The sequence below is a fragment of the Cladophialophora psammophila genome (assembly GCF_000585535.1).
Source record: "Cladophialophora psammophila CBS 110553 chromosome Unknown aczJe-supercont1.9, whole genome shotgun sequence".
Classification (NCBI taxonomy): domain Eukaryota; kingdom Fungi; phylum Ascomycota; class Eurotiomycetes; order Chaetothyriales; family Herpotrichiellaceae; genus Cladophialophora; species Cladophialophora psammophila.
In genome coordinates this window covers 832800-858463 of record NW_006912930.1, presented here as the reverse complement: position 1 = coordinate 858463, position 25664 = coordinate 832800, and the positions used below count along the sequence as shown (strand labels likewise).

The 25664-nt window shown below is 51.6% G+C and overlaps 10 protein-coding genes across 10 annotated transcripts; 5 read left to right on the top strand and 5 right to left on the bottom strand.

The window, feature by feature from the left end:
* Nucleotides 1-39: 39 nt before the first annotated feature.
* Nucleotides 40-1371, bottom strand: A1O5_06495 (uncharacterized protein; the record flags this gene model as incomplete). The annotated part of the gene is made up of 1 exon (XM_007747089.1): nt 40-1371. The coding sequence occupies one exon, from the start codon at nt 1369-1371 to the stop codon at nt 40-42; it is 1332 nt and encodes a 443-aa protein (XP_007745279.1).
* A 1337-nt stretch (nt 1372-2708) lies between these two features.
* A1O5_06494 (uncharacterized protein) lies at nt 2709-4775 on the top strand (the record flags this gene model as incomplete). The annotated part of the gene is made up of 1 exon (XM_007747088.1): nt 2709-4775. The coding sequence occupies one exon, from the start codon at nt 2709-2711 to the stop codon at nt 4773-4775; it is 2067 nt and encodes a 688-aa protein (XP_007745278.1).
* Nucleotides 4776-6495: 1720 nt separating this feature from the next.
* A1O5_06493 (uncharacterized protein) lies at nt 6496-7284 on the top strand (the record flags this gene model as incomplete). Its single annotated transcript, XM_007747087.1, has 2 exons — nt 6496-6727; nt 6785-7284. 2 exons carry the CDS (start codon nt 6496-6498, stop codon nt 7282-7284), a joined length of 732 nt encoding a protein of 243 aa, XP_007745277.1.
* A 718-nt stretch (nt 7285-8002) lies between these two features.
* On the bottom strand, nt 8003-8754 carry A1O5_06492 (uncharacterized protein; the record flags this gene model as incomplete). The annotated part of the gene is made up of 2 exons (XM_007747086.1): nt 8003-8493; nt 8700-8754. 2 exons carry the CDS (start codon nt 8752-8754, stop codon nt 8003-8005), a joined length of 546 nt encoding a protein of 181 aa, XP_007745276.1.
* Nucleotides 8755-10193: 1439 nt separating this feature from the next.
* Nucleotides 10194-11934, bottom strand: A1O5_06491 (uncharacterized protein; the record flags this gene model as incomplete). The annotated part of the gene is made up of 2 exons (XM_007747085.1): nt 10194-11695; nt 11745-11934. The coding sequence occupies 2 exons, from the start codon at nt 11932-11934 to the stop codon at nt 10194-10196; spliced, it is 1692 nt and encodes a 563-aa protein (XP_007745275.1).
* Nucleotides 11935-12930: 996 nt separating this feature from the next.
* Nucleotides 12931-14460, bottom strand: A1O5_06490 (uncharacterized protein; the record flags this gene model as incomplete). The annotated part of the gene is made up of 3 exons (XM_007747084.1): nt 12931-13477; nt 13507-13810; nt 13935-14460. The coding sequence occupies 3 exons, from the start codon at nt 14458-14460 to the stop codon at nt 12931-12933; spliced, it is 1377 nt and encodes a 458-aa protein (XP_007745274.1).
* A 47-nt stretch (nt 14461-14507) lies between these two features.
* Nucleotides 14508-14780, top strand: A1O5_06489 (uncharacterized protein; the record flags this gene model as incomplete). Its single annotated transcript, XM_007747083.1, has 1 exon — nt 14508-14780. A coding segment is annotated over one exon (273 nt), but the record flags the coding sequence as incomplete, so codon positions are not given.
* Nucleotides 14781-16914: 2134 nt separating this feature from the next.
* Nucleotides 16915-19172, top strand: A1O5_06488 (POT family proton-dependent oligopeptide transporter; the record flags this gene model as incomplete). The annotated part of the gene is made up of 6 exons (XM_007747082.1): nt 16915-17188; nt 17243-17396; nt 17505-17853; nt 17945-18354; nt 18415-18444; nt 18536-19172. 6 exons carry the CDS (start codon nt 16915-16917, stop codon nt 19170-19172), a joined length of 1854 nt encoding a protein of 617 aa, XP_007745272.1.
* An 828-nt stretch (nt 19173-20000) lies between these two features.
* A1O5_06487 (CMGC/CDK/CDC2 protein kinase) lies at nt 20001-21161 on the bottom strand (the record flags this gene model as incomplete). The annotated part of the gene is made up of 4 exons (XM_007747081.1): nt 20001-20274; nt 20333-20496; nt 20549-21060; nt 21125-21161. 4 exons carry the CDS (start codon nt 21159-21161, stop codon nt 20001-20003), a joined length of 987 nt encoding a protein of 328 aa, XP_007745271.1.
* A 639-nt stretch (nt 21162-21800) lies between these two features.
* Nucleotides 21801-23054, top strand: A1O5_06486 (tyrosyl-tRNA synthetase; the record flags this gene model as incomplete). The annotated part of the gene is made up of 1 exon (XM_007747080.1): nt 21801-23054. One exon carries the CDS (start codon nt 21801-21803, stop codon nt 23052-23054), a length of 1254 nt encoding a protein of 417 aa, XP_007745270.1.
* Between the last annotated feature and the right edge of the window lie 2610 nt (nt 23055-25664).

Below are 25664 nucleotides of genomic sequence, written 5' to 3'. Positions count from 1 at the left end.
GAACACGAAGGGCATAGACCAGATAATCTAGAGGGTTGACTAAAAATGGACAATAAAATTAGACCAGTTGACACTATCGTAGGCATCGATAGGCAACATCCGCAGGCTGAAAAAGCCTTCAAAGACTATATAAATTCGCACAATACCATATGACCCGTAGATGGGTATTAGAGCACCAAGCTGAAACCACCTTGGGAACATTGATGCAACTTCAATAAAGGTGCTTGCCTCCTTGTGAAAGTATTTCCGTGCAATCCACCCGCTTAGGAGAGTTACCACGGCAAATACAACCAGGTAAGTAAAATAGAGACTCATGAAATAGATCATCGCAGCGCGCCAGAGCTTCCGCTCGATTGTCGTAGGAAAGATGAAGTTCCACCCCGCGAAATGAAGAGCGAAGTATCCTGCCGAAATGAGAATCCTGAAGAAGCAGGACCAGAAGGAATAGCCCCGGGGCGGTATTGCTTTCGAGTTGGAAAACGTTGAAACAGGGCGATGTTTTTCGTTGATCTGGAAAAGGATGCCGTCAAAGCAAAGACCCAGGCCCCACCACCAAGCAGCGACGAAATTTGCAGCAGTTGGCTGAGCGGTGATGAAATCCAGGGGCGTCAGTTTGTATGGCTCGCGGGCTCGATCTCCAGCTTTGACAAGGATCTCGGCAATGGTGGTGTCGGTTCGCAAGATGATAGGGGTCTGTACGTCCAAGGGTTTGTGGTTCCAGAAATGGAAAGTAAATACCGTGCAGAAGATCATATTAATCGTCAGAAGCTCTAATGTCGACAACGTCAAGTGTTGTACGCCGCGCCCGATGCACTGGATGCTGAACCAGGTGATTTGTATCAGTGTGATTGCCCGTGCGAATCCGTCGGCCTTGTTTTTGTCCCAGATGGTCCCACTGTCCACATTCGGGTATGGTATATAATCGTTCTCAACAAGATATAGGAGCTGTTGGCCGTCCACTGGAAAAGCAGGAAAGTCTGGAGCCTTAAGCAGGAAGCCGCCCATGTCTGCAAAGAAAGCATGCCGCATGGTCCATTTTTCATAGCCTTGTTTGTTCTTTTTCGAAAAATCCTCCACGCATTGGGAAGCGGACTCCCATTGCTCATATGCGACTCCCAATGTGATCTCTGGCCAAAAGAGGGTAAAGAGCATCCAGCGCAGTTTATTCTTCAAAAACGACACACGACCTTTTCTTGAACATATGTTCAAAACGAGCGATGACCAGCTGCAGAGGATCAGCGTGACAATACATGTTTGTATTATATCCCAAGTTCCACGACCGTTTGGCTGGTTGACCCAGCCCTTTGCGAATTGTGTATTTGACACTGACGTGTTCGCACTCGCTGGTGTTATCATTGAGACAAAGTCCATTGGCTCGCATTGATTGAACGGTGGCATGTCTTCGTATCAAGCACTTTTGCAGGTGGCCCAGATCTCGTCTTTCAGTGCAAGAACGCTGAGTATGACGCTCCAGTTCGCAGATAGTAGTATCAAGTAATCCAATTGAGGCAAACGGAAGCCCCAGACCAAGTGTACCTTAAAAGGCAATCTATCAAATAACCTTGCGGGTAATTGGTATGAATTGGTGTAGAGGTTCTGGATATATCATATGGGAGTCTTTCGGAGACTGCTCGCCAACAAAAGTACAAGTTTGGCGCTCGCGACGACCTAGTAATTGGGGGCTGGTGAGGCCACCACGTAGGCGCTAAACTCATGCTCAACAGCGGCATGACCCAAACCTCCTGTAGTGCCAGCAAAGATACCTCACAGAAACAGCGGCTGCTGGTACTAGGGTGTGGCGGTCATTGGTCTCAGCCGACTAGGGTGATGGCAATCTAACCTGAATGCTGATACAGCCACAAGACACTGTCTTTAGCAAAAAAAATCTAGGTATCGCCAGGGGGCCTGCTAAGGTTCAGCCGGGAACTCCAAACGCGTCTTCCTGTATAATATGTGAATCCATCAATATTCAAAAGCCAAGTCACACCTTTCAATCTACCCTGAGCAAAAGGGGGAAAGTCTTGAGAGGTTGGTACCGTATAGCTACAACCATTACACATAATACTGAATCCCGCATCCAGTGTGAAGCGTTTATCATCCGGTCTGAAGCCACATCATCAGGACGTAACTGGCATGCTCTCTTACGGCATTAGCGGCTGCCTTGACTCGATTTTTGGTGTTGTCGCAAGCTGTTCGAAAAGCACCAATTAGATGCCTGAAGAGTTGTGATCTAAATCCATTTTGTTGGCGGCAAGCAACGGCTTCCAACCAGCCCAGGGTCATGAAACGGTATCATGCAGGAGCCGCAGATGAACTTGCGTGGGGAATTTAATAGATTCACCGGTTTCAGAGGCAGTTGAAAAGGTTTCAGGGACTCAGTGGCATACAGTACCTTAAGCGAGACTTCGACCCCATAGAATGCTTGGACCTGGCGCGCTGGGCAGATTTGCAGCATTTGGGAACTTTATTTCCATCTTTTCTCTCGGCTCGGCACGATCGGGATGAGTTCCAAAGTGAGCTCCCGGACAGTTTTTACTCTGGCTCGGCGGGCGACTCGGGCGGAGCACAGGGCGGCATCACCCTAAGCCAGAAGCGGGGGTGAGCCGCGACCAGTTTCACTCTTGCTTGGCCGAAATTTTGATCCTCCGCAACCTTCAAAATGTGCGCGTGTAGCGCTTAGTGAGTCAGGCTTCACGTTGAACATAGCCATGCCTCACGGTCGTCCAACAAAACGGAGGCGACTCTCTCCGCCCATCGATGACAGCAAAGTCTCAGAGACCATCAAGGCTACCGACCTCTTCGTCCGCGCCGCAGATTGGGATCTTGAGCAAGAATATGAGAAGAAGTCGAGGCAGAAAAAAAACAAGGAATCCACGAGACTCCCGATCAAGACTGCCGAAGGGAAGACACAAAGGGTAGAAGAGAAGGCACCGATTGAAAAGGAGGATGATTCCGATAGTTTCATGGGATCTGGAACTGACGATGAGGACGACGAGAAGGACGAGACGCCTCCCACCGAGACAGAACCCGCCGTTCCGCAAGTCCCTCTCAAGCAACAAATTGTCGCCGCGAAGGAAGAGATTGCTCGCATCGCGGGTCTCCTAAATGAAGACCCCGAAGAACATGCCGGGTCGTTTAAAAAGCTGGCACAAGTCACTGGACCAACTTCGCCAATCGCGGTTCAGAAACTGGTCCTTGCTGCACAAGCAGCGGTGTACAAGGACGTGATTCCGGGCTATCGGATACGCTCTTACAAGGATGACGAATTGGGGAACAAGATTTCCAAGGACGTGCGGCAAACGAGACAGTATGAGCACGCTCTCGTCACTGGGTATCAGGCATACCTGAAACAACTGAGCAGTCTCGCAAAGGCTCAAAAAAGTGATGCAGTTACACTGTCCTTGCGAAGTGTTGCGATCAATTGTGCATGCACACTCCTCCTCTCCGTACCACATTTCAATTTCCGGACCGAGCTGTTGAATATTCTCGTCCACGAGGTCTCGAGTCGAGAACCCTCACCCGATTTCCTCAAATGCGTGGAGACTCTGGAGCAGTTTTTCTCACGCGATGAAGACGGAGCCCCGTCCCTTGAAGCCGTCAGCCTGCTCACTAAAATGATGAAAGCTAAAGACTACCGGGTCAGGGAAGAAGTGCTGAATACATTCTTCCATTTACGTCTTTTGTCTGAACTGGCACCACCTGACTCATCCGGCAAACCAGGTAGGCCGGAACAGCCGTCGAAGGTACACGGACGCAAGGTCAAGCAGCAGACCTCCCAGCACATGTCCAAACGCGAACGAAAATTGCTCAAGCAGCGCCGTGAAGTCGAGAAAGACATGGCCGAAGCCTCGGCGCTGGTAAACCATGAAGAGAGAGAGAAAATCCAGTCTGAAACGTTGAAATTGGTGTTTGTCACGTATTTTCGCGTTCTGAAGGCCAGGATCCCAGAGCTTATGGGTGCTGTGCTGGAAGGGTTGGCAAAGTACGCGCATCTGATCAATCAGGATTTTTTTGGAGATCTATTAGAGGCGCTAAAGGAGATTGTGGGCGTAGCTGATGACGCTGTCAAAGGGGGATTGGACGTGGAGGGCGAAGTTGAAGAAGAGAGCAAGGCGACAACCCTGGATGCCGAGACAATCCGCAACAGGAAACGCGAAAGCCTTCTTGCGACGCAGACTGCATTCACACTGCTCTCGGGCCAGGATGTCTCCAAAGCCGCCTCGAGCTTACATCTCGACCTGAGCTTTTTTACAGGGCATATCTACAGTTCATTATACCCGCTCTCACTGGACGCGGACGTCGAACTGGGGCCGAAATCGCTACGTCTCGCCGATCCACACTCGTCGAAAGCTCCGTTGTCAAACGCAGCGAGCAACAGAATCAACATCTCCACACCCATTCTCCTGCTCACGCGCGTCTTGACATCTATCCTGCTAATACCCTCGTCTCCACCCCCCCCACAGACAGTCCTGTCGTTCTTCAAACGCCTCCTGACTGTCTCGCTGCAATTGCCTGAGAAATCCACCCTGGCAGTATTCAATCTAATGGCCAAGATCGCAGACAAACACGGCCGCAAGATCGAGGCGTTGTGGCACAGTGACGAAAGGAAAGGAGACGGCGTGTATCGGGGCGACAGCGAGAGTGTGGAAGGCACCAATGTGTTGGGGACCGGCAGCGGCGTTTGGGAGTTAGAGCTGTTGAAGAGGCATTACTGTCCCAAAATCAGAGAATCGGCGCAGAGCGTGGAAGGAATCATCAGAGACATGCACAGATAATGAGGAAGGGCAATTTCCTGTGGCCAGTTAAATGTGTCTCGTATCTCTCGAGCACATGCTGCATGACTTGATGCATGTAGCCGTAAAATTTCACATGTTTCCCCCCAAGCGAGGCTGTTCGTCCTCCACCAGATGGTGCAAATCCGTGAATTGAGGCCTATATAAATATCGTCCACACCCGTCTAGTCTCTGATTCTTTTATGGAAAACCCTCTTCTTCTCGTACTGCTTTCGCCGTCTGTGAAGGCGATGTTGCAGAAACACTCACGCAACAAGAAGCTCCGGCAGATCCAATAGCTGCTGACTGAGATGAAGGGCAAGCAGTTCAAATCGTTTCATGCACACGTTGCCCGAAGCCTGTTCTTCTCTTCGAAAGGGTGACTGATGGGATTCCCAATGTGTTCAACGGCTTTCTTCTGGCGAAAATCACCGCCACCTGTGGCTTGTGGCTGATGACGATGGGCCTTTTAGCGAAGGCGAGGAGGGGCTAATCGAGATAGCACTCGAACATCCCAACAAAACCTGGAACATTGCACATGTCAGCCAGCTGCACCCTTGTGAGATACGGATGTCATGCATTGACGGCACAAACCTTGCGGGCACCAGACAAATGCCCCGGTCCTCTAAGCTAATGATGCTGCATGTCGTTCATTCCACCATTCCCCTGTTCGACTCGGCATGGAGAGGCTCGCCTGTCACGGCAGCTCACGCCCATGCGCTCCCCGGAAAACTGGGGGGATGTGGTATGACAGGTGGGATCTATGACGCTGGGTTTCAGTCTCCAAGCTCGTCCTTGGTGTTCTTGACATGCTGCCCTTGGAAGGAGGGTCGCCGTGGATGACATGTCCTCGGTTCGCCCTTGACACAACGTCCATCCCTCTCCTCCCACAAAGCTGCGTCCCTCCAAACAATCTCGGTCCGAAAGCATCGGCGGATTTGTGCTGAGCATCAATCGGGTATAACCGCTCTTATATTTGACAGCTGACGTCTCCTGACTGTGGAGAGTTTTGACCGACTCTATTTCTCGGATCTAGGGCTCTTATCTTCTCTGTTGTGGCCGTTACGGTTTGGGTTTCATTGCTGCTGATTAACACCTCCTGTTCTGGATAGCTCCGCAGCTTCCAAGCAGTTCTCATTCCCATCATCCACGAGGTACGTAGCGATTGCTGGCTTTCAACCTTCGTTAGGTTTGAATAACTCTTCCGTGGCTTTATTCGCGCCCATGGGGAACGGGTAGGCTGGGTTGGTGCCAGGGCCTTCATCACTAGGACAAATACTTCTCATGGATGTATGTTATCAGTGACTAGCTGATGGATTTCTGGCTGCAATTCCAAACAAGGGATAGAGCTTCGTTCAGCCTGTGTCTTGCAAATGAACAAGCACTCCTCGGAGCAAAAGAGAAGGAGGATCCATGAGAGTCATGCCGGTCGTGGCTGTCTCAGAGCAAGTGGCCTGAATGAGTTCTCCAGGCGCGACCTCGCAAAAGCCAACCATATCACATCACCTTGGAGCCATGGCGACGCAGCTTTTCATCACTTGTAACCCTATTCTTAACATCTTCGGGTCTTCGCTGATTATGGTTTTTTTCGGTCTAGCGATACCCGCGCCTTCACTTTCCGTGAACTTCCTGTCGCTTTGCGATTGTTGTCAACTCATCTTCTCTGGATTGAACGCTATCTGGAAGGCTCACCGGACTCTTCGTCACTTTCCGAACCTTCAAAATGGTGTCAACCACCATCGCCTTTGAAAAGGACAACGTCCAACCTCCAGTATATATTGCTGGTTCGTTCACCGATTGGGCGCCCATAGAGATGAGGTTCGAATCGACTGCAGCAGACGGCTCTACCAAGAACGTCTTCTCCTATAAGACCGAACTCGAGCCCGGCGATTACCAATACAAATTTAGGCTGGGTCCTGGTGATTGGTGGGTCCTAGATGAATCAAACCCAACAGGTCTGGCCTAGTTCTTGAAAGATTACTATCAGAATGACCAGCACTGACTGGGTCTAGCAAACGATGAACAAGGCAATATCAACAATGTTATTTCCGTCAAAGCTCAAGTGTCGGGATCCCCGCCTGAAGAGATCTCGCGACCCGGTGCTCCGATTCTCAATACCAAGGGTGCTCATATCATAGAAGATGAGCCTGATCATCCGAGTGAGGATCGCCTGCTGCCTCAGCACGAAGCCATTGAACCTTACCCTCCTGCCGGCGAGGTTATGTCGAACCTCCTCGACTCTCACCACGCCAAAGACAGCGGCGTGAAGCAGGTTCACTTTGACGAGGCTGCGGGTAAAGTAACCGAAGATATTGTCGCCACCAGGAAGGATTCGATCCCAGACTTTGCTCCTCCCCCTTACTCGATCGCTGCAAGCGGGACGATTCCGCCGCCTGCTGCTGAAGCCGCTAACGCTGTTCCCCCTGAGAAACAGCCATCTGAGCCAGTTGCCAACAGCAAACCAGGAACCAAAACGAAATCGTTCATTTCGCGAATTTGCACAGCAAGGTAAGCCTCAACCTTGTCTACCATGATCTGCATGGCTGATATATTCTCAAGAAGTCTAGTTTTGGTCGTTGCAATGGTTGCTGTCCCTCTTGCAGTATCATATTATCTGCGTCGGTAGTGTGCAGGTACTATTTCTACGCAGACCTCAGCCAATGTCTGTCGATCCAGGCAGCGTGGAGTGGTCTGGACGCATGATTTCCATGCCTTCCATGAGCAATGCGTTAGAATACAATCAGGTGGCGGTATGAATTTGTCAGTCCTTGATTTCGGATTTTCTCCCCGACGGAGACCCGCCAGGTATAAAACGGATTTCTATCTTCAACTCTGCGTTTTCATGCTTACCTCAAACTCTGGCAAACGCACTCTTTCGTTCTCGATGCCGGAAAATCAATGAGGCCACAGTAGATCTTCGTCTCTCAGCATTGATCCCTTCTCGTGATAAGTCCTGTATGATTCGGTAGCTCGCGTCCATTTCACTGTTTCTTTACATGGGTCTGAAGCGCAAGACAGAAGACTGCGAGCGGCAACTACTTTTTCCCACGAGAGCCATAGTCGAAGTGCCATCGTTGTCATTCTCGGACTACTTCTTCTCCTACTACCCAAGCCCCCGATCATTTTCCGCCTCCGCTTCGTGCCCCCATCTAACCTCTTAATCCCCTGCATTTTTGAAGCCCGGACCTATGTACGGATCTACATACGTACCCACGTATCTAGGGGCCCATTTACAAGCGACAAAACGTCTCCACAGCGAGCTTAGTCTCCTCCTTGGTATCTTTGACCAGCCCACTGACGGCGCGGAAGTTCTCATCCTTAGCATCGCCGACGAGTTCAAAGAGCACGCTCTCGGAGGTCGTGACGGTTGCGCCCTCCCTCGCGAGCCGCGCCAATGCGACGGGTCGTTCGGCGGCGTTGCAAGACGAGACGCCGTCGGCGATCACGTAGACCCTGTGGCCCGCCGCGAGAAGATCGAGGGTCGTCTGGGTGACGCAGATGTGCGTTTCGATGCCGACGAGGAGGACGGATAATTTCTCGCGAGGCGCGGTTGTGAGGGATGAGAGCTGGGATTGGAGATCCGGCACGAGCATCGAGAAGGCGGTCTTGTCGATCACCGCGGGACTGCTCGAGGGTATCAGGTCCGTGAGTTCCGGGACCGTGGAGCCCAGGCGCGCGGCGTTCTGGGTTGTGATCAGGATGGGTATGTTGAGGATTTTGGCTATGTAGGCGGGAAAGGGGTGGGATGTTAGTTTCTCCACGAGAAGAGCGGAAGGGAAGAAGGGCGAGGGCCGGTGGGGAGGATGGATGGATGCGGCTTGAAAGAAAGAAGAGAGGAGGAGGCAGGCTAGGGAGAGGAAGCGGGCAGGAGAGAAGAAAAGACGTGGGAGAAATCAAAAATCTCATTCCTTTCTTTCTTTCACATACCTGCTTTAACCAGCTTTTGGCTCGTAGCTATCCTGTTCCATTCGGCCACCGCCATAGGGTAAGTACAGTCCAACAGATTCAATATCTGCATCCGTCCCTAAAAACGGGAATGCATTTCTTCCGCCGCGGCGGAGGGAGAGAAGGGGGAGAGAACATACACCTTGGGAAACTCCCAGATGGCATTGCGGAATTTCTCCTGGATGTCGCAGATACTGTAGCGCAGCGAACATATGTCAGTGAACGAAGATATAGTGGCCCAAACCAAACCAACTCTCAAGACTCAATCGAATCCTCCACGTGCCACCATCTTCCCGGTGGGCATGGTCTTGCTTGTACATGTCCGAGCAAAGCAAACACAAGCCATCAATTGATGAGCGAGGGACATTGAGTAGGTAGGCTAATGGGGAGTGGACTCATATATATGATTGTCCCTTCGGCGCCAAACTCAAACATATCTTCCGGTGCGAAAGGCGATAGGTGGCAGGTGGCATGACAGGTACCATGTACGTCTGTGTCTTGGAGGGGAAACAGGGGAGAAAACGTACAATAACACCGGATTCGCTGTGAATGCCCCCCCGCAGGGAGGGATAAAATGTCAGTCGGCGATTCAAAATCGAACATAATACGATGATTGGGCTGGTCCATCTATGTGTCCTTGCTTCCATCCATAGATCCATCCATAGATTCAACTATGCGTCCATATAATCCTTCTATCACGGAGCACCCTAGAGGATGAATCTGACAAAGCACCAGATGGGAAAGCCAAAAAGAAGAGGAGAAGAGGACACAAGAACTGACCAATTCTTTTACTATTCACCGACATCTTTCTCGCTTTCTCGCTCTATTAGTCAGTCTATATCCTGAGTCCTCCGGTCAGTGGGCTCTTTCGTGCGGGACGAAGTGAAAATGTGTCTGTCAAGCTGCGAGGAAGACCGTGGATTGGGGAGGGACTGAATTTGGAAAAGATCCTCTGCTGAAGGAGACTTTCTGTGCTTGAGGTTGAATCTAAAGTTGTTTCAGATGAGAAAGAAACAGTGGAAAGGATGCTGTTGAAATCCGCCAAATGGACAATGATCTCACTTCTCTTTCTAGTTGTTGTCGGCGAGAATCGGACGAACGGGACGATGGCCGAAGTCGTAATAAAGTAATTAAGCGGCAAATGGAATGCCCATGGCAGCATGTGGGGACGCAGCCTCACGCATCCTTCGCCTTTCAATGAATATTCAGATTATTTTCGCAAGCTTCGCCTCTTATGAGGCTCTTCTGAATTCTATCTGCCCTGTGTCCCCAGCCTCGACGAGGCAAGGCAAGACAACAGCTTGGAACACTGGGCACATGCCAACTGAAGCCCGCGCTTAAAAACCATCCCCCTCCCCCCAATCTCCATGATCCTCCGTGACCTTCATCATCATGGCATCAAACGGGCTTCGTCAGGCTCCTAGTTGAAGGTCAACCGCGGTGGGTCAAAGTGAGCGGCTTCTATTAAGCATCTCATCAACCGTTTGCCGTTGTTTTCCGCTGCGGTCCTGTGTTCAACCAACCAAATGCAGTACCAGAGCCGATTGGATTAGTCCTTGCTGTCGGCGTCGCTTGCAAAGATTTCAGCTCTCCGCTCGAATCTGATGGAGCTGCAACCTTTCCACTTTCGTTCGGCTTTGCCTGTGTGGCTTCTGTGCCATTGGGGCTTGTGGCCGACGCAGAGGGGGTTCTGGACGCATTGGCCATTGTCTTCGCTGGGCGCAAGATTTTCATGGCTCTCTGGGTGTGAGGTCGTGCGTAGCTAGACGAAGTCTTGGAGCTTGCATCGTTAGGATTGCTAGAGGACGCTGAACGCCACGAGCTGGACCAAACGCCTGACCCAGATTTCGACATGGGCATGGTGAACGACTTCTCGCTCCCTGTCGTGGACTTGGAGTCGTCGGCAAGTCTCGGCTGACTTGAATCTAGACTGAATCGCGTTGAGGGCTCCACGGGCTGATCCATTCTGTGTACATCTCCCGGCTCGGATGGCGTAGCAGAAGGCAAACTACTGGATGGAGCTGCCCCAGGTGATACAATGTTTTGGGTCGTGTTGAGCCTTTCCTGTTGGCCAATGACCCCCACTGGGGAAGCTGGAGGTGGCAGAGCTTCTCCTATTGAGGATGATCGATGGCGAGAAACCGTGCACAGATCCTTGAAAGAGGCATCATCTTCGGGTCTGCATAAGGGAATCGAGACCTGATTTCGTTCCTCGTCAAAGATCATGACCTTGTCCTGTGAGAACAAGATGTCGGCATTGTGTGATCTCAGAACATCGCTGCCCAGGATGATTTGAATCGACGAATCCGTCACCGTCAGTTCGTCGATTACAAACTTGACCATCAAAGTAGGAATTGGTGGGACTGGACTAGCTGATCTCACAGCGGCAGGACTGTGGATCTTGGCTTCAGTCAGATACACGGGCAGCCGAATAGCGCGATTATCCCCATCCCCAAATATGGACTCTGTCAGGTCAAGTTTGCACAAGAGTGGATAGCTGACAGATGAAACCGTTGAACCAGTGCACATGGCAGCGTACAGCAGTGAGCTGTTAGAGAAGGACTGAGTTAACCAGCAACGGATGATGGCCGGGCATGGTCCTAAGATGAAAAAGCCTGGCGGAGGATTGCCCGAAACTCGAGGCGAGTTGTGAATCGAACCGAGCAGGCGACTCTGCTCAAGACCGAAGCTGTTTGTCCGACCAAATCCAGTAGGCGCGGGCCTCCCGTCAGATCGGTGCGAAAGAGATCTTTCGGAGAGCGCATGGCCACCAAGCCCACTACCTGTACGTGTAGGGAGTTCCATTGACTGTCTTGAGGAGCCATAGTGATTGTTGGCACTCTCGTCGAACCGGACCGAGTTGGCTCTTGACGCAGCGGCTCTCCGTGGGTCGTCGGTTGGATCCAAGGTTAAGGAACTGATCATTGGATCTGCATCAAAATTGCGGAATGCTTCAGCAGCCGGGTTGAGCGACGAATCTAAGTATGAGCATTAGTATGGATGCGTTTGCTGGCATGATCGGCTTACCATGATGCGAAGAGCCCAAGGGGAAGGGAGAGCTTGCACCCCACAGACTTCTAGGTCTACCGCCATCAGGAGTCTTCTGTTCTAACCGCATAATGCGATCTGAGTGAAGAGCCTGCGTTGCAGAGAGATCGTTTAGCGTCTCTTGAATGCGCCACAATTCGTCTCTCGTGGCAAACTCGCGGGTGTCCATAGCAGTCAAGCGTGTTCAAATCGTAAAGGCATTGAAGTCGGAAGGAAATGTGGTGAAAGCTGAAAGATAGAGATTGTGCAGGGCATAGGCAGGCACTTGGAACGATCGTAGGGCGGGGATAGCCTCTCAGTGAGCACAAGTAAGACAATAGCCACACCACCTAGCTACAATGCTCTCCTGGCTTGCGCCAGCCAGGCGAAACCCTTCCACCAACCGGTATTTATTGATTCAGTCTCTTTATTTTCTCATCTGTTCTTTGCTTTGGGTATCCAATATTGCCTAAGCTAGCCGGAGCGGAGAAAGAATGTTAAGGAATGCGCCGAAGTTTGCACAAGGATTAGATCGGACTATTCTGTGGCTGTTCTTCGGGCGGGATATTTGGAACCGGCGGACGAGTCCACTGGGCTGAGAGAGTACACAACGAGGGGCGCAGGCAGCGTGGAAGCGGACTGAGAAAGAGATAATGTCGGACTAGGAATAGATGTGAAAGGGTGGGATGAGGAAAGAAGTTTGGCGAAGGATTCGTCGATGTTCAGGTCTGGTGGACGCGACTTCGCGGTGCGTCTGAAGAGGTCAGGAGTGAGTGGTAGAGACTTGGGTTGTAAGAAGGCAATAAAAGACAGTGTCTTGGTCTTGAAGAGACAGACAGCGAAGTTGTAATTCTCGAGGCAACCACCACCGAGAATCTGCGTCTCGCGCATTCTGTGACGGACCGTAGTATCGCCAAGCATTTCCGCTGCACATCCGCCGCAGAGTTATTGGCCGACAAAGCAAGAGCTGTCATTTTGTTCGCTTTGCCCCTTTAACCCCCTTCCATTCCAGACTCGAACGATAAAGCATGCTTCCGGTGGAAAATGAATAGTGGCGCTAGTTCCGTGCAGGTTTCCACTGGAAGGGAACATTCTTCTCACAAAGAAGCTAGAGTTTCATTTGGCGCAAAATAAGGGGATTGAAAGACTGAGGAGGGCAAATCTGCACATGCGCTAGCCCTGATGTCTAACGGATAAAAGAGTTTCCTTCAAAGTCATCAAGGTCATCCAGAAGCGGCATGACCACCTTTTCAAAGACCGCACTTTGCAGCACTTTATCGTCAAGTTGATCTCCACCAGGGCCGGTCCAGAGCAAGCACATTTTCACTACATCACAATAGCGACTCCCACTTCTATCATGCACAAAGTCCAGAACCCGAAGCGCGGTCTTGAGATTAGCCACCGCTTCGATAGCATCATGGTCTTCAGTCTCATATAGTACTTCGAGGGGCTGTCCAAGAGATAGTTCGACCAACGCAAGGCCGAGTGGGAAGAGAACATTGCTTCTGATCAGGGCTGGGCTGATCATTTTGCGAGGGGATCGGGCCTCAGCTTTTAAGGCTGCATGAACGAGAGCTCGAGAGAGATACGGAAGACTGATCAAAATTTTGGAATAGTAGTCTGCTTGCGACTCGAGCAGGATATCGTTGAGGCCCCATTGCGGTTCCAACCAACTTCCGTGGAGCTGGAAAACAGAGGCCAAAATAGCCGCAAGATACCGTCTGCTTCGTTGACTGATGGGCGGCAGCGGAATGCCACCCACCTTTGGAGATAAAGAATGATCGGCGAGAATGCTTTTGATGGTCCGAGTGGATTGGTCGGTCCGACGATATAAATATCATGCCGACGCCGATTGAGATCATCGGTGAGAAAGCCAACGTGTTCGCGCTTCGACCCTTCGTGTGGATAGAGTTTAAGAGCATCGCAGATGTCAAGAATCTGTTGACTATGGTCGTCCTTCATCAGCCACGGGATCGTCTCGAGGGTTGACTTGACAAGACTGAAACGGACCCCTTTCGGCTCACTGACGATCACGCCTTGTACAGCGTTTCGGGATGCTGCACAGTCTGCATATCTTGCAGGTCGGCTGCCTCAATTTCGACTTCTTCCCCCGCCTTCAAATCCCCTAGCTCGCTACCTTCCTCGTATGAAAGTCGGTGAACGACAAATTTGGACTTGGTCTGGACATACTTTGGCCCACTAGCATGACCTTTGGGGGCGGGTTCTCTAGACGCAGCTGAAGGATGTGTTCCGATTTGCAAGGACAGTTCCAGCAATTGCCACACACAAATGTATCGTACACGCTGCGAGCATGCCGTCTGATCTTGGCGTAGTCATGCAATAACCCTCGGTTCGGCCAACGGGTTTTCCGAGCCTCAGCCAACTTGTGGACTTGTTCGGTGATGGTAGAGAGTGTTTGATTTGCAGCTCTGATCTTGTTGAGAAGCGTTTCGTAGAACCCCTTGGACAGGATGTCACTGATCCTTTTAAAATTCCGCATCGTATTCGACGGCAGGGAATCGGTGCTCAGCTTTTCCTCCAGACTATGGAAGAGATAGACGATTTCATTCATAGTCGCCATATAGGCTCCGTAGCTGGTGTTTATCATTCTCTGAAGGTCTGCATTGTATTCGCTGCGTTTCCAGAGGTCATTGTCAGGATGCTGTAGCAATGTTACTATATCTTCTTCGTCGCATACTATTTGGACAAGGACCATTTCCAGATTGTTCTGGAAAATGGTGCTCTCAGTACCGAATCCCGATAGAAGATCCGGGTGCCTCAGATGTCGTCCTTGTGCGATACAGGGCCTCGGTGGTCCCCGTCGAATTCCCTCCATATTCTATTTACGAAGGGACAGCCTATGTTGGCCAACTCAGGAAAGTCGTCGCACACTCCCTGCAGACGGACCCCAAAAGAGTCAGGCTAGTGTATAAGAAGAGCGATCTCAAACATGATGCATGGCCGCTGCGAAAATATGATATAAAGCAAAATAGCGAGGTGGTAGCTATTAAGGCTGAGGCTCTAATAGCCATCTCTCCGTCGATAGGATCATCATACAGTCCATAGAAGCGAAAAAGCCCGCCGAAGAAGCGGCGGCAAAGAAAGCTGCAGCAGAAAAGTTGGCCGAAACAATAAAAGAAGCAAAAAGAAGAGTTGAAAACTACTGCTGCAGCACCTCGGGGATCGAAAGGTCCTTTTGATTACGTCCGAAGACCCTGATGGGAGATCTTACAAATTCCCGTGGGAGCGATGTCGTACATGAAGAGTAAGTCATTTTCGATTGATACTGTACTCTAGGCCGGGTATGGGGAGTATCATTAAGGTTTACTTGAGCTATTAACAAATATCAAAGGCTAATGCAGATGGTCGCTACTACTTTGATCGGACCCAACGATGAGATTATTCATCCTGAGGCCTGGGTGTCAACAGTTAAACCAGATATGCTCGTTGGATTGTGTTTAAACGAGCAGTATCTCGTACTAGCAACATCATCATTTTAACATTTCTTCCAACCCCGAATCAGACTGAAATGGCTAAGACTAAAATGCGCAACAACTGGTTTAGCAGAGTTAAAGGTCATATGTCCACGCAGGAAGAGGATGACAATCCGACAAAGGAACCACAAGGTATGCGGAACGATCCCAGGAAGCCCCTCTAGCTTCCGAAGTCATTCTAATCTCTAAGTCTACGTCGGCCAGCGGCTCGCCCGGGAGGCTTCAACCAACTATAGATGTCGATGGGGAGCCCTGATGCCCGCCAAATCTCATCATAGCGCCACCGTTGAAATCGGACTCAAGGGTTGATATCTCTCTCTCTACCTTTCTCCTACTGCCGCTTTATCGAATTTAATGACCGGTCTTGAGAGAACGGGAGGTTGGTTGGTCCAGAATCTGATCATATTCCAGTTCGGGCTGCCCAGGAATATTTGAAGCCTACACGGGCCTGAAGAGTGCTGAGCACGGGGTTCAACAATAGCAGGATGTTGTAGTGCCCAGTTCGCCTACACCGAAGGCTAACGCTACGACACTCCCGAGGCCAAGTATGTGAACACATTGTGAGGTCGCATTGGCAGGTCGTTAGATAACCCGAAGGCAATGGCAAGACTAGAACAACGTGAGTCTCGATGCGCCCCTCTGACATGTGTGAGGTAGGATTTGTCGACTTTCATGCCTCGGTATCCCCAAAGGAGCTCTCGCATGGCCCAAACTGCCATGTGCATTGAAGATGGTTGATGACCCACTGCCTATGTACATAGCAAGGAGAGTGCTTGAAGCTCCTATCTCAGTCCAAGCCCAGCCCCTATCTTGTGCCGAAGTAACCGTGAGAATCCGGGGAATTGGTGGCCCACCCGGAGTCCTCCGCGACCATAAGCTCGCCCGGTGGCAGTTTTTCTACGTCTTCGCTGGCACTTGTTCTTTGCTAACTTGACGTTACACCAACCTGGCTTCCCTCTGATTACCTGGCGTGGCCAAGACAGCGGAATGTCGCGATCTGCAGCTTGGCGGCGGAAGATCCGAAGCAGAGAAGCAATGGAAGCAGCGTTCCATGCAGTGGCGAAATCCCTCCTCTCCTTTGATACCAACTCTGATCCTCCGAACCACCACCGTCTGCTCTCTCGTCTGGATTGATGTGTATGGCGACTCTAGGCTATGCGGGAGGCATTTTGCCCTTGGGCGTTGGCGAGCAGCACGTCTGCAGGCTGCCGACGGTACGTGTTACAACAATCACCAGCACAGTTTTTGTGACACGCGACCTCGAGAGAAGGACTCTCGAATGGGCTCTCGAATGCTTTTCAAGCTCCAGCGCGAGCATCTTGGTCACCGAGCTTGTCCATCATAGTAGACGCCCCACTGGCTGTGTGGCTGAGAAAAGGACTGTCTCTGATCCTACCCGCTTCAAGCCAGGTGTACCAAGAAACCGAACCATGTCGCCAAGTGCTTGGGATACATCGCTATTGTGCCACCCCTCCTCTCAGTGATAACAACCAACGACACCTTCCTCATTTGTCTGACTGCTCCGTGCCTACGCTCAAGTGATGTGCAAACGAATGCATCTGATGGCAAAATGGGATCGAGATATATATCTATGCAATGACGACCCATGCCTCATTACGACACCGAAGCAGATAGAACTCTTGTCTCATCAAGATTAATAACACCATCTTGCCAATATGAGCGCAATCGCATCTAACGAAGCTCCTATCATCGCCCAGGCCCAGATAGACGATGCCGCCCTCGCCGGCACGGCGATGGAGAAGACCCTGGGGCGTGGCTCCATCGATGTAAACTCCCTTCAAGAGACAAACACCTCATACGACGACGAGGTCACGGAGGCCGACCTCAACACTCTCCGTCGAGTCTCCGGAAAGATCCCTTGGCCCGCTTTCACTGTCGCCTTTGTCGAGTTGTGCGAGCGGTTCTCCTACTATGGCACGACTGTTGTCTGTAAGTGGCAGTTAATGGCTCTGGAACCACAAGGCACTTTCTGACACGATTCAGTTGTCAATTTCATCCAGCAACCTCTTCCAGAAGGCTCTACGACTGGCGCAGGCCATGAGGGCCAGTCTGGAGCGCTCGGAATGGGCCAGCGTGCCTCAACTGGGCTCGTGACCTTTAACCAGTTTTGGGCATATGTGATGCCTTTGCTGGGCGCGTGAGTCTCCTTTAAAAAAAAAACAAAAAAAACACCCACCTTCGTCTTTGAGCGAGTCATTGCCATTAGATGGTGTCGATGTCGGTGCGTGCTGATAGATATATGCAGGTATATTGCTGATGCTCACTGGGGCCGCTATAAAACCATCCATGCCGCCATTATCTGCGCGGTTGTGGGACACGTCATCTTGACAGCTTCAGCAGCTCCCAGTGTCATTGCTCATGGAAGCTCTGCTCTCGCTGCTTTTTCCATTGGCCTAATCATTATGGGCGTTGGAACTGGCGGCTTCAAGTCCAACATCTCTCCACTTTTAGCTGAGCAACAAACAGAGACTAAGAAGAGGATCGAGGTGCTCCCATCAGGCGAGCGTGTTATTGTTGACCCGACAGTGACGACTTCTAGAATCTTCCTTTACTTTTATCTCTGCATCAACATTGGTTCCCTGGTTGGACAAATTGTAAGTCCTCCCAAACTCCTGTACACCAATTGCCAGGACCTCCAAGCTCTGCCTTTCCCGACGGCACTCTTTGATGCTAATAACGCCACAGGGTATGGTCTACTGCGAGAAATACGTCGGCTTCTGGCTTGCCTACATGCTTCCCACGTGCTTGTTCTTGTTTGCGCCAGTTGTGCTCCTGGTATGTCGCAAACACTACGTGTTAACCCCGCCCACCGGCTCCGTGATGGCCAAGTTCTGGAAACTGTGGACCTACGCATCCAAGGGAAAATGGAGCATCAATCCAGTCAGGACGTACAAGAATATGTCTGCTCCGGATTTCTGGGAACGTGTAAAACCCTCCAACATTTCCGCCGCTCAACGACCGACATGGATGACGTTCGACGACGCTTGGGTTGACGAAGTCCGTCGTGGACTCAAGGCGTGTGCTGTATTTTTGTATCTGCCTCTTTACTGGCTTGCCTATGGCCAGATGACGGGCAACCTTACATCTCAGGCTGCGTAAGTACATCCACCGTTCATCACGCAGTCGAGAAATCGCTCGTTGCTTACACATTTTAGTGTCATGGAACTCAACGGCGTCCCTAATGAGTAAGTCCTCCCCAATGACCTGCAACGAGTGCTGCAGAAACCCTTGACCTCCGTGGAGACAGCTAGTTCCTCGAGGCTAACAGTAAACCAGCATCATCCAAAACCTCAACCCGATTTCCATCATCATCTTTATCCCCTTCATGGACTTTGTCGTCTACCCGGCTCTCCGCAAAGCACGGATCAACTTCACCCCAATCAAGCGAATCGCCTTTGGCTTCGCGCTGGCCAGTCTGGCCATGGTGTCGGCCTGCGTTATACAAGTGTACATCTACCGGCTCTCGCCCTGCGGCCACAACGCTTCCGACCCAGACTGCTCGGGACCAGCACCCATCAACGTTTGGGTCCAAACCGTGCCGTATGTCCTCATCGGGTTTTCCGAGATTATGGCAAGCATCACGTCGCTGGAGTACGCCTTCACCAAGGCACCCTACAACATGCGCAGCTTCGTCATGTCCATCAACCTCCTGATGAACGCCTTCTCCAGCGCCATTGCCCAGGGTCTCGTGGCGCTGTCGGCCGACCCCCTGCTTGTGTGGAACTACGGCGTCGTGGCAGTCTTGTCCGGCGTGGGTGGCATCCTATTCTGGCTCAACTTCAAGACACTAGACAGCGAAGAGGACAAGCTGAACATGCTGCAAGTGAGTTCTTACGTGGGCAAGAGGAATAGCATTGCTAGCGTGAGTGGACCGGTCACGGAGGAGACGTTGGTGGAGAAGGACCACGCGTGAGACGCGAGCTCTCGTCTACAATGGATGCCGGAGACGCGCTCGCAGAGCATGATCGAGCCAAGCAGCAGCTGGCGTGAGAGATGACGAGTGAAGACTGCGATCGATCTCAGACGGCGCCATGAGGCTGGAGTGGGGAAGAGAAGGAGAAGAGAAAAGAACGACGACAACGACGACGACGAAGAGTGAAGCTTCAACCTTCAAGCAGCCGTGTCTTAGTAAACTTAGTATACCCCCGGTAGTTTGTAGACAAATATCTCATACCACCATTTCCACCACCATCTCCATCTCCATCTCCATCTTGAATGGCAGAACTCCAAAAGTTGGAATTAATCATTACTTAAGGTGTTACTAGTCATAGGCCAAGCGGGCTTGGATAGATGGATGGATGGATAGATGGAGCTCGTTCAAATCAGCTCTGTTGTTGCTATGGGACTGGACCCTTCAGTCGCCCGAGGACACACCACACCGTGTAGAAGGAAATTCTCTGAAAGAAGCCCTCACTTTCTCACTCATTCCCTCACCCATCACACACTCTGCGCCTAGAGTGCTTTGTCGTTTCTAGCCCAAAACATACATAATTCATTACCACCCAACCCAATCTAGCCAAGCCTAGCCCAGGCTAGCCGAACAACCCCAACCGCCCATCCATTCACTCCTATCCCGCTCCAGCCCTGTGCAGCTCCGTTTCAATTCACAACTCGGTACAAATATCATAGTCCGCTCGTGAGGCAAGCCGCTCTTTGACTGGTAAAACGGAGGTAAAGCCCTGGCTTGAACCCATTCCGCGTCATACACATGCATGAATCCTCCCCTTTTTACGGTCGTGTATCAATGAAATCCATTCGTTCTGACCACGCCAGGCCCACGTTGCGAATAGGCAGCCGATCCGGCCGCGAAGTAAGGATGATTACACGCCGCCTTGGCTGAGATTCGGTGCGCAGGGTCATACTCGAGCATAGCATCCAATAGTTCAAGGCCCGCCGGCTCCAAGCTCGGCACGAATTTTGAGGTTGGTTCCCGACGCCATTTGGGAAAGGAAGTTTTAAAGTCTGGGAACGAGGTGACGCCGGGCCAAGTTGTTTCGTCGGGGGTACCAAGGAGTCTGCTGCGTGTCAGTCGAGAGATGATACTGATGAACGTTGTGCACGGGGGGAGCCTACTTGAAGATTTTGAAGATCTCGTCGATTTCAGAGTCGCCGGGGAAGAGAGGCTTGCGGGTACACATTTCTGCGAAGATAGCGCCGACGGACCACATATCTACGCCCGTGGAGTATTGTCTTCCGCCGAGGAGAATCTCTGGAGCACGGTACCATAGGGTAACAACCTATGAGATCAATCAGTATCGGCGTTGAGATAGGAGACGGGAGTTGACCAACTTCGTGAGTGTATGTTCTCAACGGGACACCAAAAGCTCTTGCGAGACCGAAATCGGCCAGCTTGAGATTGCCCTCGCGATCGATCAGGAGGTTTTGGGGTTTCAAGTCTCGGTGCAGGACACGATGGCTGTGACAGTATCGAACGCCTTCAACGAGCTGTGCCATAAACTTCTTGACCATATCCTTGCCCAAGCCAAGTCTCTGCATATCCAAGTTCGAACCTTCTGGCAAGGCCTTGCCTCGTCCACCATCTGAGACTGGCAATGCTTCCATGTACTTTTTCAGATCCAGGTCAAGGAACTCGAAGACGAGGTATAGCTTGTGGCCGTCGGCGTGGACTATGTTTAGTAAACGCACGATGTTGGGGTCGTTCATTTCTTTCAGCAGGGATATCTCGCGGATTGCGGTGCTGGGAACGCCTTCATCTTCAGCTTCCAGGCGGATCTTCTTGAGAGCGACGATTCGGCCGCCATTGGAGAGGTCTCGAGCTTTGTACACAACGCCGTATGTGCCTAGTCGCCCACCATTGTCAGTCTAACACAGAAATTGTTAACCGGCGGCTGTGTCCCATCTCACCTTCTCCAATCTTTTCAATTTTCTGGTAGTTCTCCATGTTGTTCTCGTGAGCACTATCGCTTCATCAACCCGGTACCAGAAGAGCAGAACTCTGAATGTCGAAGGGACGCAGAGAACAAGCTAAGGGGTCGCCTTCAATCGTGTGATTCTTCCGGGCTGCCTCAGGACGACAGAAAAGCTTAGATGTGGCGAAGGACCTAGAGATTAGTATGTCGATACAAAGGCACCGAACAGTATGCACGACTCTCACCCAGAAGCTACAACGGAATTCTTCACAAGTTGATGTAAGATGTGCCACCGGTGCTGCATGGTTGTCTGATGCGTAGTGTTTGTTTAGGCCAGAGACGCGTCTGATTGGCTGGGAGGCGATGGTACCTGCCAAGACATTTCCGCGCCCGCAGTTTGCACAGTTTGCACAGTTTGCAGTTCACACCTCGCAGTTCGGCTGAATTGCGGCCATCTCAAAAAATCGCCCGCCCTCCGCTCATTGACTCATTAATCTTCGCCAGGACTCTTCAAAGACAACTGAATTGAGCCTGATATTCACTTTCGCCCTCTCTGAAACATCATCCGCGCCTCGAAGTCGGCCTCCAGGTTTGTTATCTACGGACTTTGGATTCTCCTCCCTGGCCCCCTTCACTTCCTGCGCACGGTCCTACCATCTCACCCTGCCGCGATGGCGGGCAAAGAGTTGTCGCCCCAAGAGAAGCTCGCATTGATCAAAGACCAGTTACAAGAGGTGCTGCGTGAAGATATTCTCGAAAATGTCATCCTAAAAGAGCAGAGACCATTGGTGATCTACTGGGGAACTGCCACAACGGGACGACCGCATTGCGGCTACTTCGTGCCAATGATGAAAATTGCCCACTTCCTCCGAGCGGGCTGTCGCGTCAAGATCCTTCTTGCCGACATTCATGGGTTCCTCGACAATCTGAAAGCGCCAATTGAACTGGTCAAATTCCGAGCAGAGTACTACAAATACGTTATTCAGTCTCTCCTCAGGGCCGTCGGTGTGAGCCTGGAAAAATTGGAATTTGTTCTCGGCTCCTCCTACCAATTAAGTGCAGAGTACACCATGGATGTCTTCCGACTGAGTAGCGTGGTCACAGAGCACGATGCCAAGAAAGCTGGTGCTGAGGTCGTCAAGCAGGTGGAAAATGCTACGCTCTCAGGATTGATCTATCCCCTAATGCAGGCATTGGACGAGCACCATTTGGGTGTCGATGCGCAGTTTGGTGGAGTCGATCAGCGAAAAATCTTTACTCTTGCGCAGGAGGCTCTCCCAAAGGTTGGCTACAAAGAACGGGCGCATTTGATGAATCCCATGGTGCCGGGTCTGGCGGGTGGTAAAATGTCCGCCTCCGACCCCGACTCCAAAATTGACATTCTCGACACGGCTGAGACGGTCAGAAAGAAGCTCCGCAAAGCGTATGCCGCCACGGGAGAAGTTGAAGGAAACGGTCTAATATCTTTCGTTGAATATGTGTTACTCCCAATTAGCGCTTTGCGTGATCCGGAAGGAAAAGGAACTTTTGTGTGCGAGAGGAGGGAAGGGGAAGGAGGACCGCTGGTCTACCGCGACATTGAGACTTTGAAGGAGGATTACCGAACTGACAAGCTCACCCCACAATTGCTTAAAGCAGGCATCACTACCGCTATCATAGAATTGCTGGAGCCCATTCAAGCCGAATTCCAGGCATCAGCGGAATGGCAAGAGATTGAGAAGAAAGCCTACCCTCCGCCTCCCGAGCCTGAGAAGAAGAAGAAGCAGAAGCAGCCGAAGGATAAAGGCTCGAGACACCCAGGTGCAGCCAAGTTAACTGCCAGACCAGACGGATCAATTGAAGGCGAGGGGAAGGAACAGGTTGAGGTGGGAAAGACAGCAGAGCAGGCAATGTCAAACCTGGAGATCAATGGTCAACCTTCCTGAGCAGTGGAAGTGGTGGCTATCGGCTTCTCAGGAACCGCCCCAACGTCCCGTCGCCGTCCTTGGTACGGGGAGGATCTGGTTGGTATCGTACGCTGGAATATGCGGACCTGCGACATGAGCGAAATGAAGAACTGGGAGAGTGTGACGAGACCGTTCGGTGGACATGCTGGTACAAAATGAGAGGTCACATCACTGCACGAGACGTCCCGCTGCTTCGCTCAAGCCATCAATGTCCACAATGCAATGCAGTAGAAGCTGCCAGCGTAGGATTTGAAGGTTGCTGGATCACTAGATTAGCTGAAACGAGTAGAATTTTGGAAGGTCGATAGAAATGAAAGATGTTCTGCGGCGCGATTCATTGTGGATGTCGGTCTGTAAGACTGTAACTGTTCTCGCTGGGCCCGTTCAAGCCCCTTTTGCCCCTTCTGCCTCATGCGATCGGCAAAATTCTCGGCGCTACTTGCTCACTGCGAAGATTTGCTTCTGGGAACCTTTTCCACTTTTTCTCTTCCTCCTCTGCCCAACAATTGCGTTTTCGGCGTCTCTATTGCGACCCAATCCACCAGCATTCCACTCTGCCTAGATTGTTGGGGAAATTGCTCGCAGTTAATGACTGCCACCGTTCCTGCCTGGTAGGGCAGATCTTATGCGCCGAGGCAACAAGAGTCAGCGTACTGCAAGCCTTTTTGCGTCGCAGCACCGCAACAACTTTCCCGGTATGGTAAAGAGGCACACTAACCGCCCAATGGGGCCCCCGCCAACGTTCGGAGGTGGCTGTTTGGCGTTCAAATGCAGGGCTTGCAACTGGATTTGCGCACTTCAGCCCCTTGTAAAGGTGGCTAGGCCGTCACCGACATTGGAGCAAACCAGCGGACCGAATCTCCATTTCTGAGGCAGACATTTCCGTGCGCATGATGACGGCAGCTTGCATAGACCAATTCCCCATGGAGTCTTCGCAAGCGGGTCTCTGTCGACAGCCTCGACTCCGGAGCCGTGGATAATGAGAGGAGCGCTGACCTGGTACCGAACACTGGCCGAGTTGTGTCTTAATCCCATTTCAAAACTACGGTGTAAGTCGCCTCGATCATGAGTGGCACAGGCAAAGGCAAAAGACGCTGTCGCTCAAGGGCACCCTTTTCCCCATCCTGACGTTAAAGCTGAGGGTGAACGGATGAGTCTGTGACGCTCGCCTTGGAATGCCAACAGACTTCCCCCTCCTTAATACGAGGGCCAAGCCACCTAAGCAACCTTTGCCTTCAGCCTATTGTGATTGAGCACTGACCTCTCCTAGTTGTTAGGCTCGAAGGACAACACGAGTGACGGGAAGATCGTCAATGATAGACAGTTTTAGCGAGAGGCAACATGTACCTTCGGCAAACAACCTCCCTTGGTATCCTGACACCACAGCCAAACTAAGTGGTGACGTTTTTCATTTTGCCCAGCGCCCGAACGGATCTCGATGCAACAATAATCCGCAAAGTTCAGACCTACTGCAGCCATTCGAGGCTGAATGCCCGCCCTTTGTTTGCTGAAGACCAGGGGGTGACAGAAGGATGCTGCTGCTAGGATCACAATTTCTCCGCTCTCGTCTCAACCTCAGATAGGAATGCAGACTCGTGGCTGCCGAGTCATTTGATTACAGAAGTCGCAATAGTCCATACGGATGTCGACACCATGATGTCGACTTCTCAAGCGCTGATCCTCCAACACACATCACGAGATTTCAATCTAGAGAGCGATGGCCAGGCCTGTGGACGGGCGGCGGATTACCGAGGAATGTGGGTAAGAGAGCTGATCCCCCAGATCACCTGAAGCACCGAGCGTCTGTCCTCATTAAGACGCCTGGGAACACCAGACCTCAGGCTACAGATTGGCTCGGAGGCGTCTTGCAAACCCAGACATTAAGTGCCCCAGCCATCGACAGAGTGGAGAAGATCTGGGGTTTGACATAAGTGGGCACATTGGCAAGAGTGCGGGGTCTGGCTCGTCAGCAGCAGTTAGGGTGCATCCATGAGAGTCTAAACCCGCCTTTTTTTGGTAAGCAACTTGGCCTGCTGCGTTCACCGATGGGGTGGACATGGGTGATCAAGACGAAGGGGTCGTGGTAGCGCCTTTGGGAAGAAACATGGGGTGGCACATACGAAAGCGAGGCTGTCTGGATTCTCTCCACTCTTTTGCCGGCCATTTCTGCGATCTCCAGCACTGCTCCACCGCTCAACCCGCATGCTAGCCAACGGCCGCTCGTCGTCTCTTTTTTCCTTTTGTCGTGCTTTCTACCTGCGTTTCTGGGAAGGCTCTGAGACTATCCAAGCCTCTTGGTCGCCCTTCTTTCGGATCCATTGGTCTGCGGGCTGGCAACACCTGACCCGTCTGACCTTGACAATTCGCTTAACCTTGCTCTATCGGCTCTTGGACAGACCACCGGCACAGTCTGAGCAACATTGACTTGGGAAAGTCGTACCTCGATCATGCAAGCTCCCCAAATGATGTGGTTGTGCTCATTGGAAGTTTCTCCGGCCACCCTGTGCCATTGGCGGACGATGAGAGCTATAGTTTACTGCTGCTCTGGCTTCCTCGAACAATCACTGCGTCATTTGTGTTCGCCAGGGC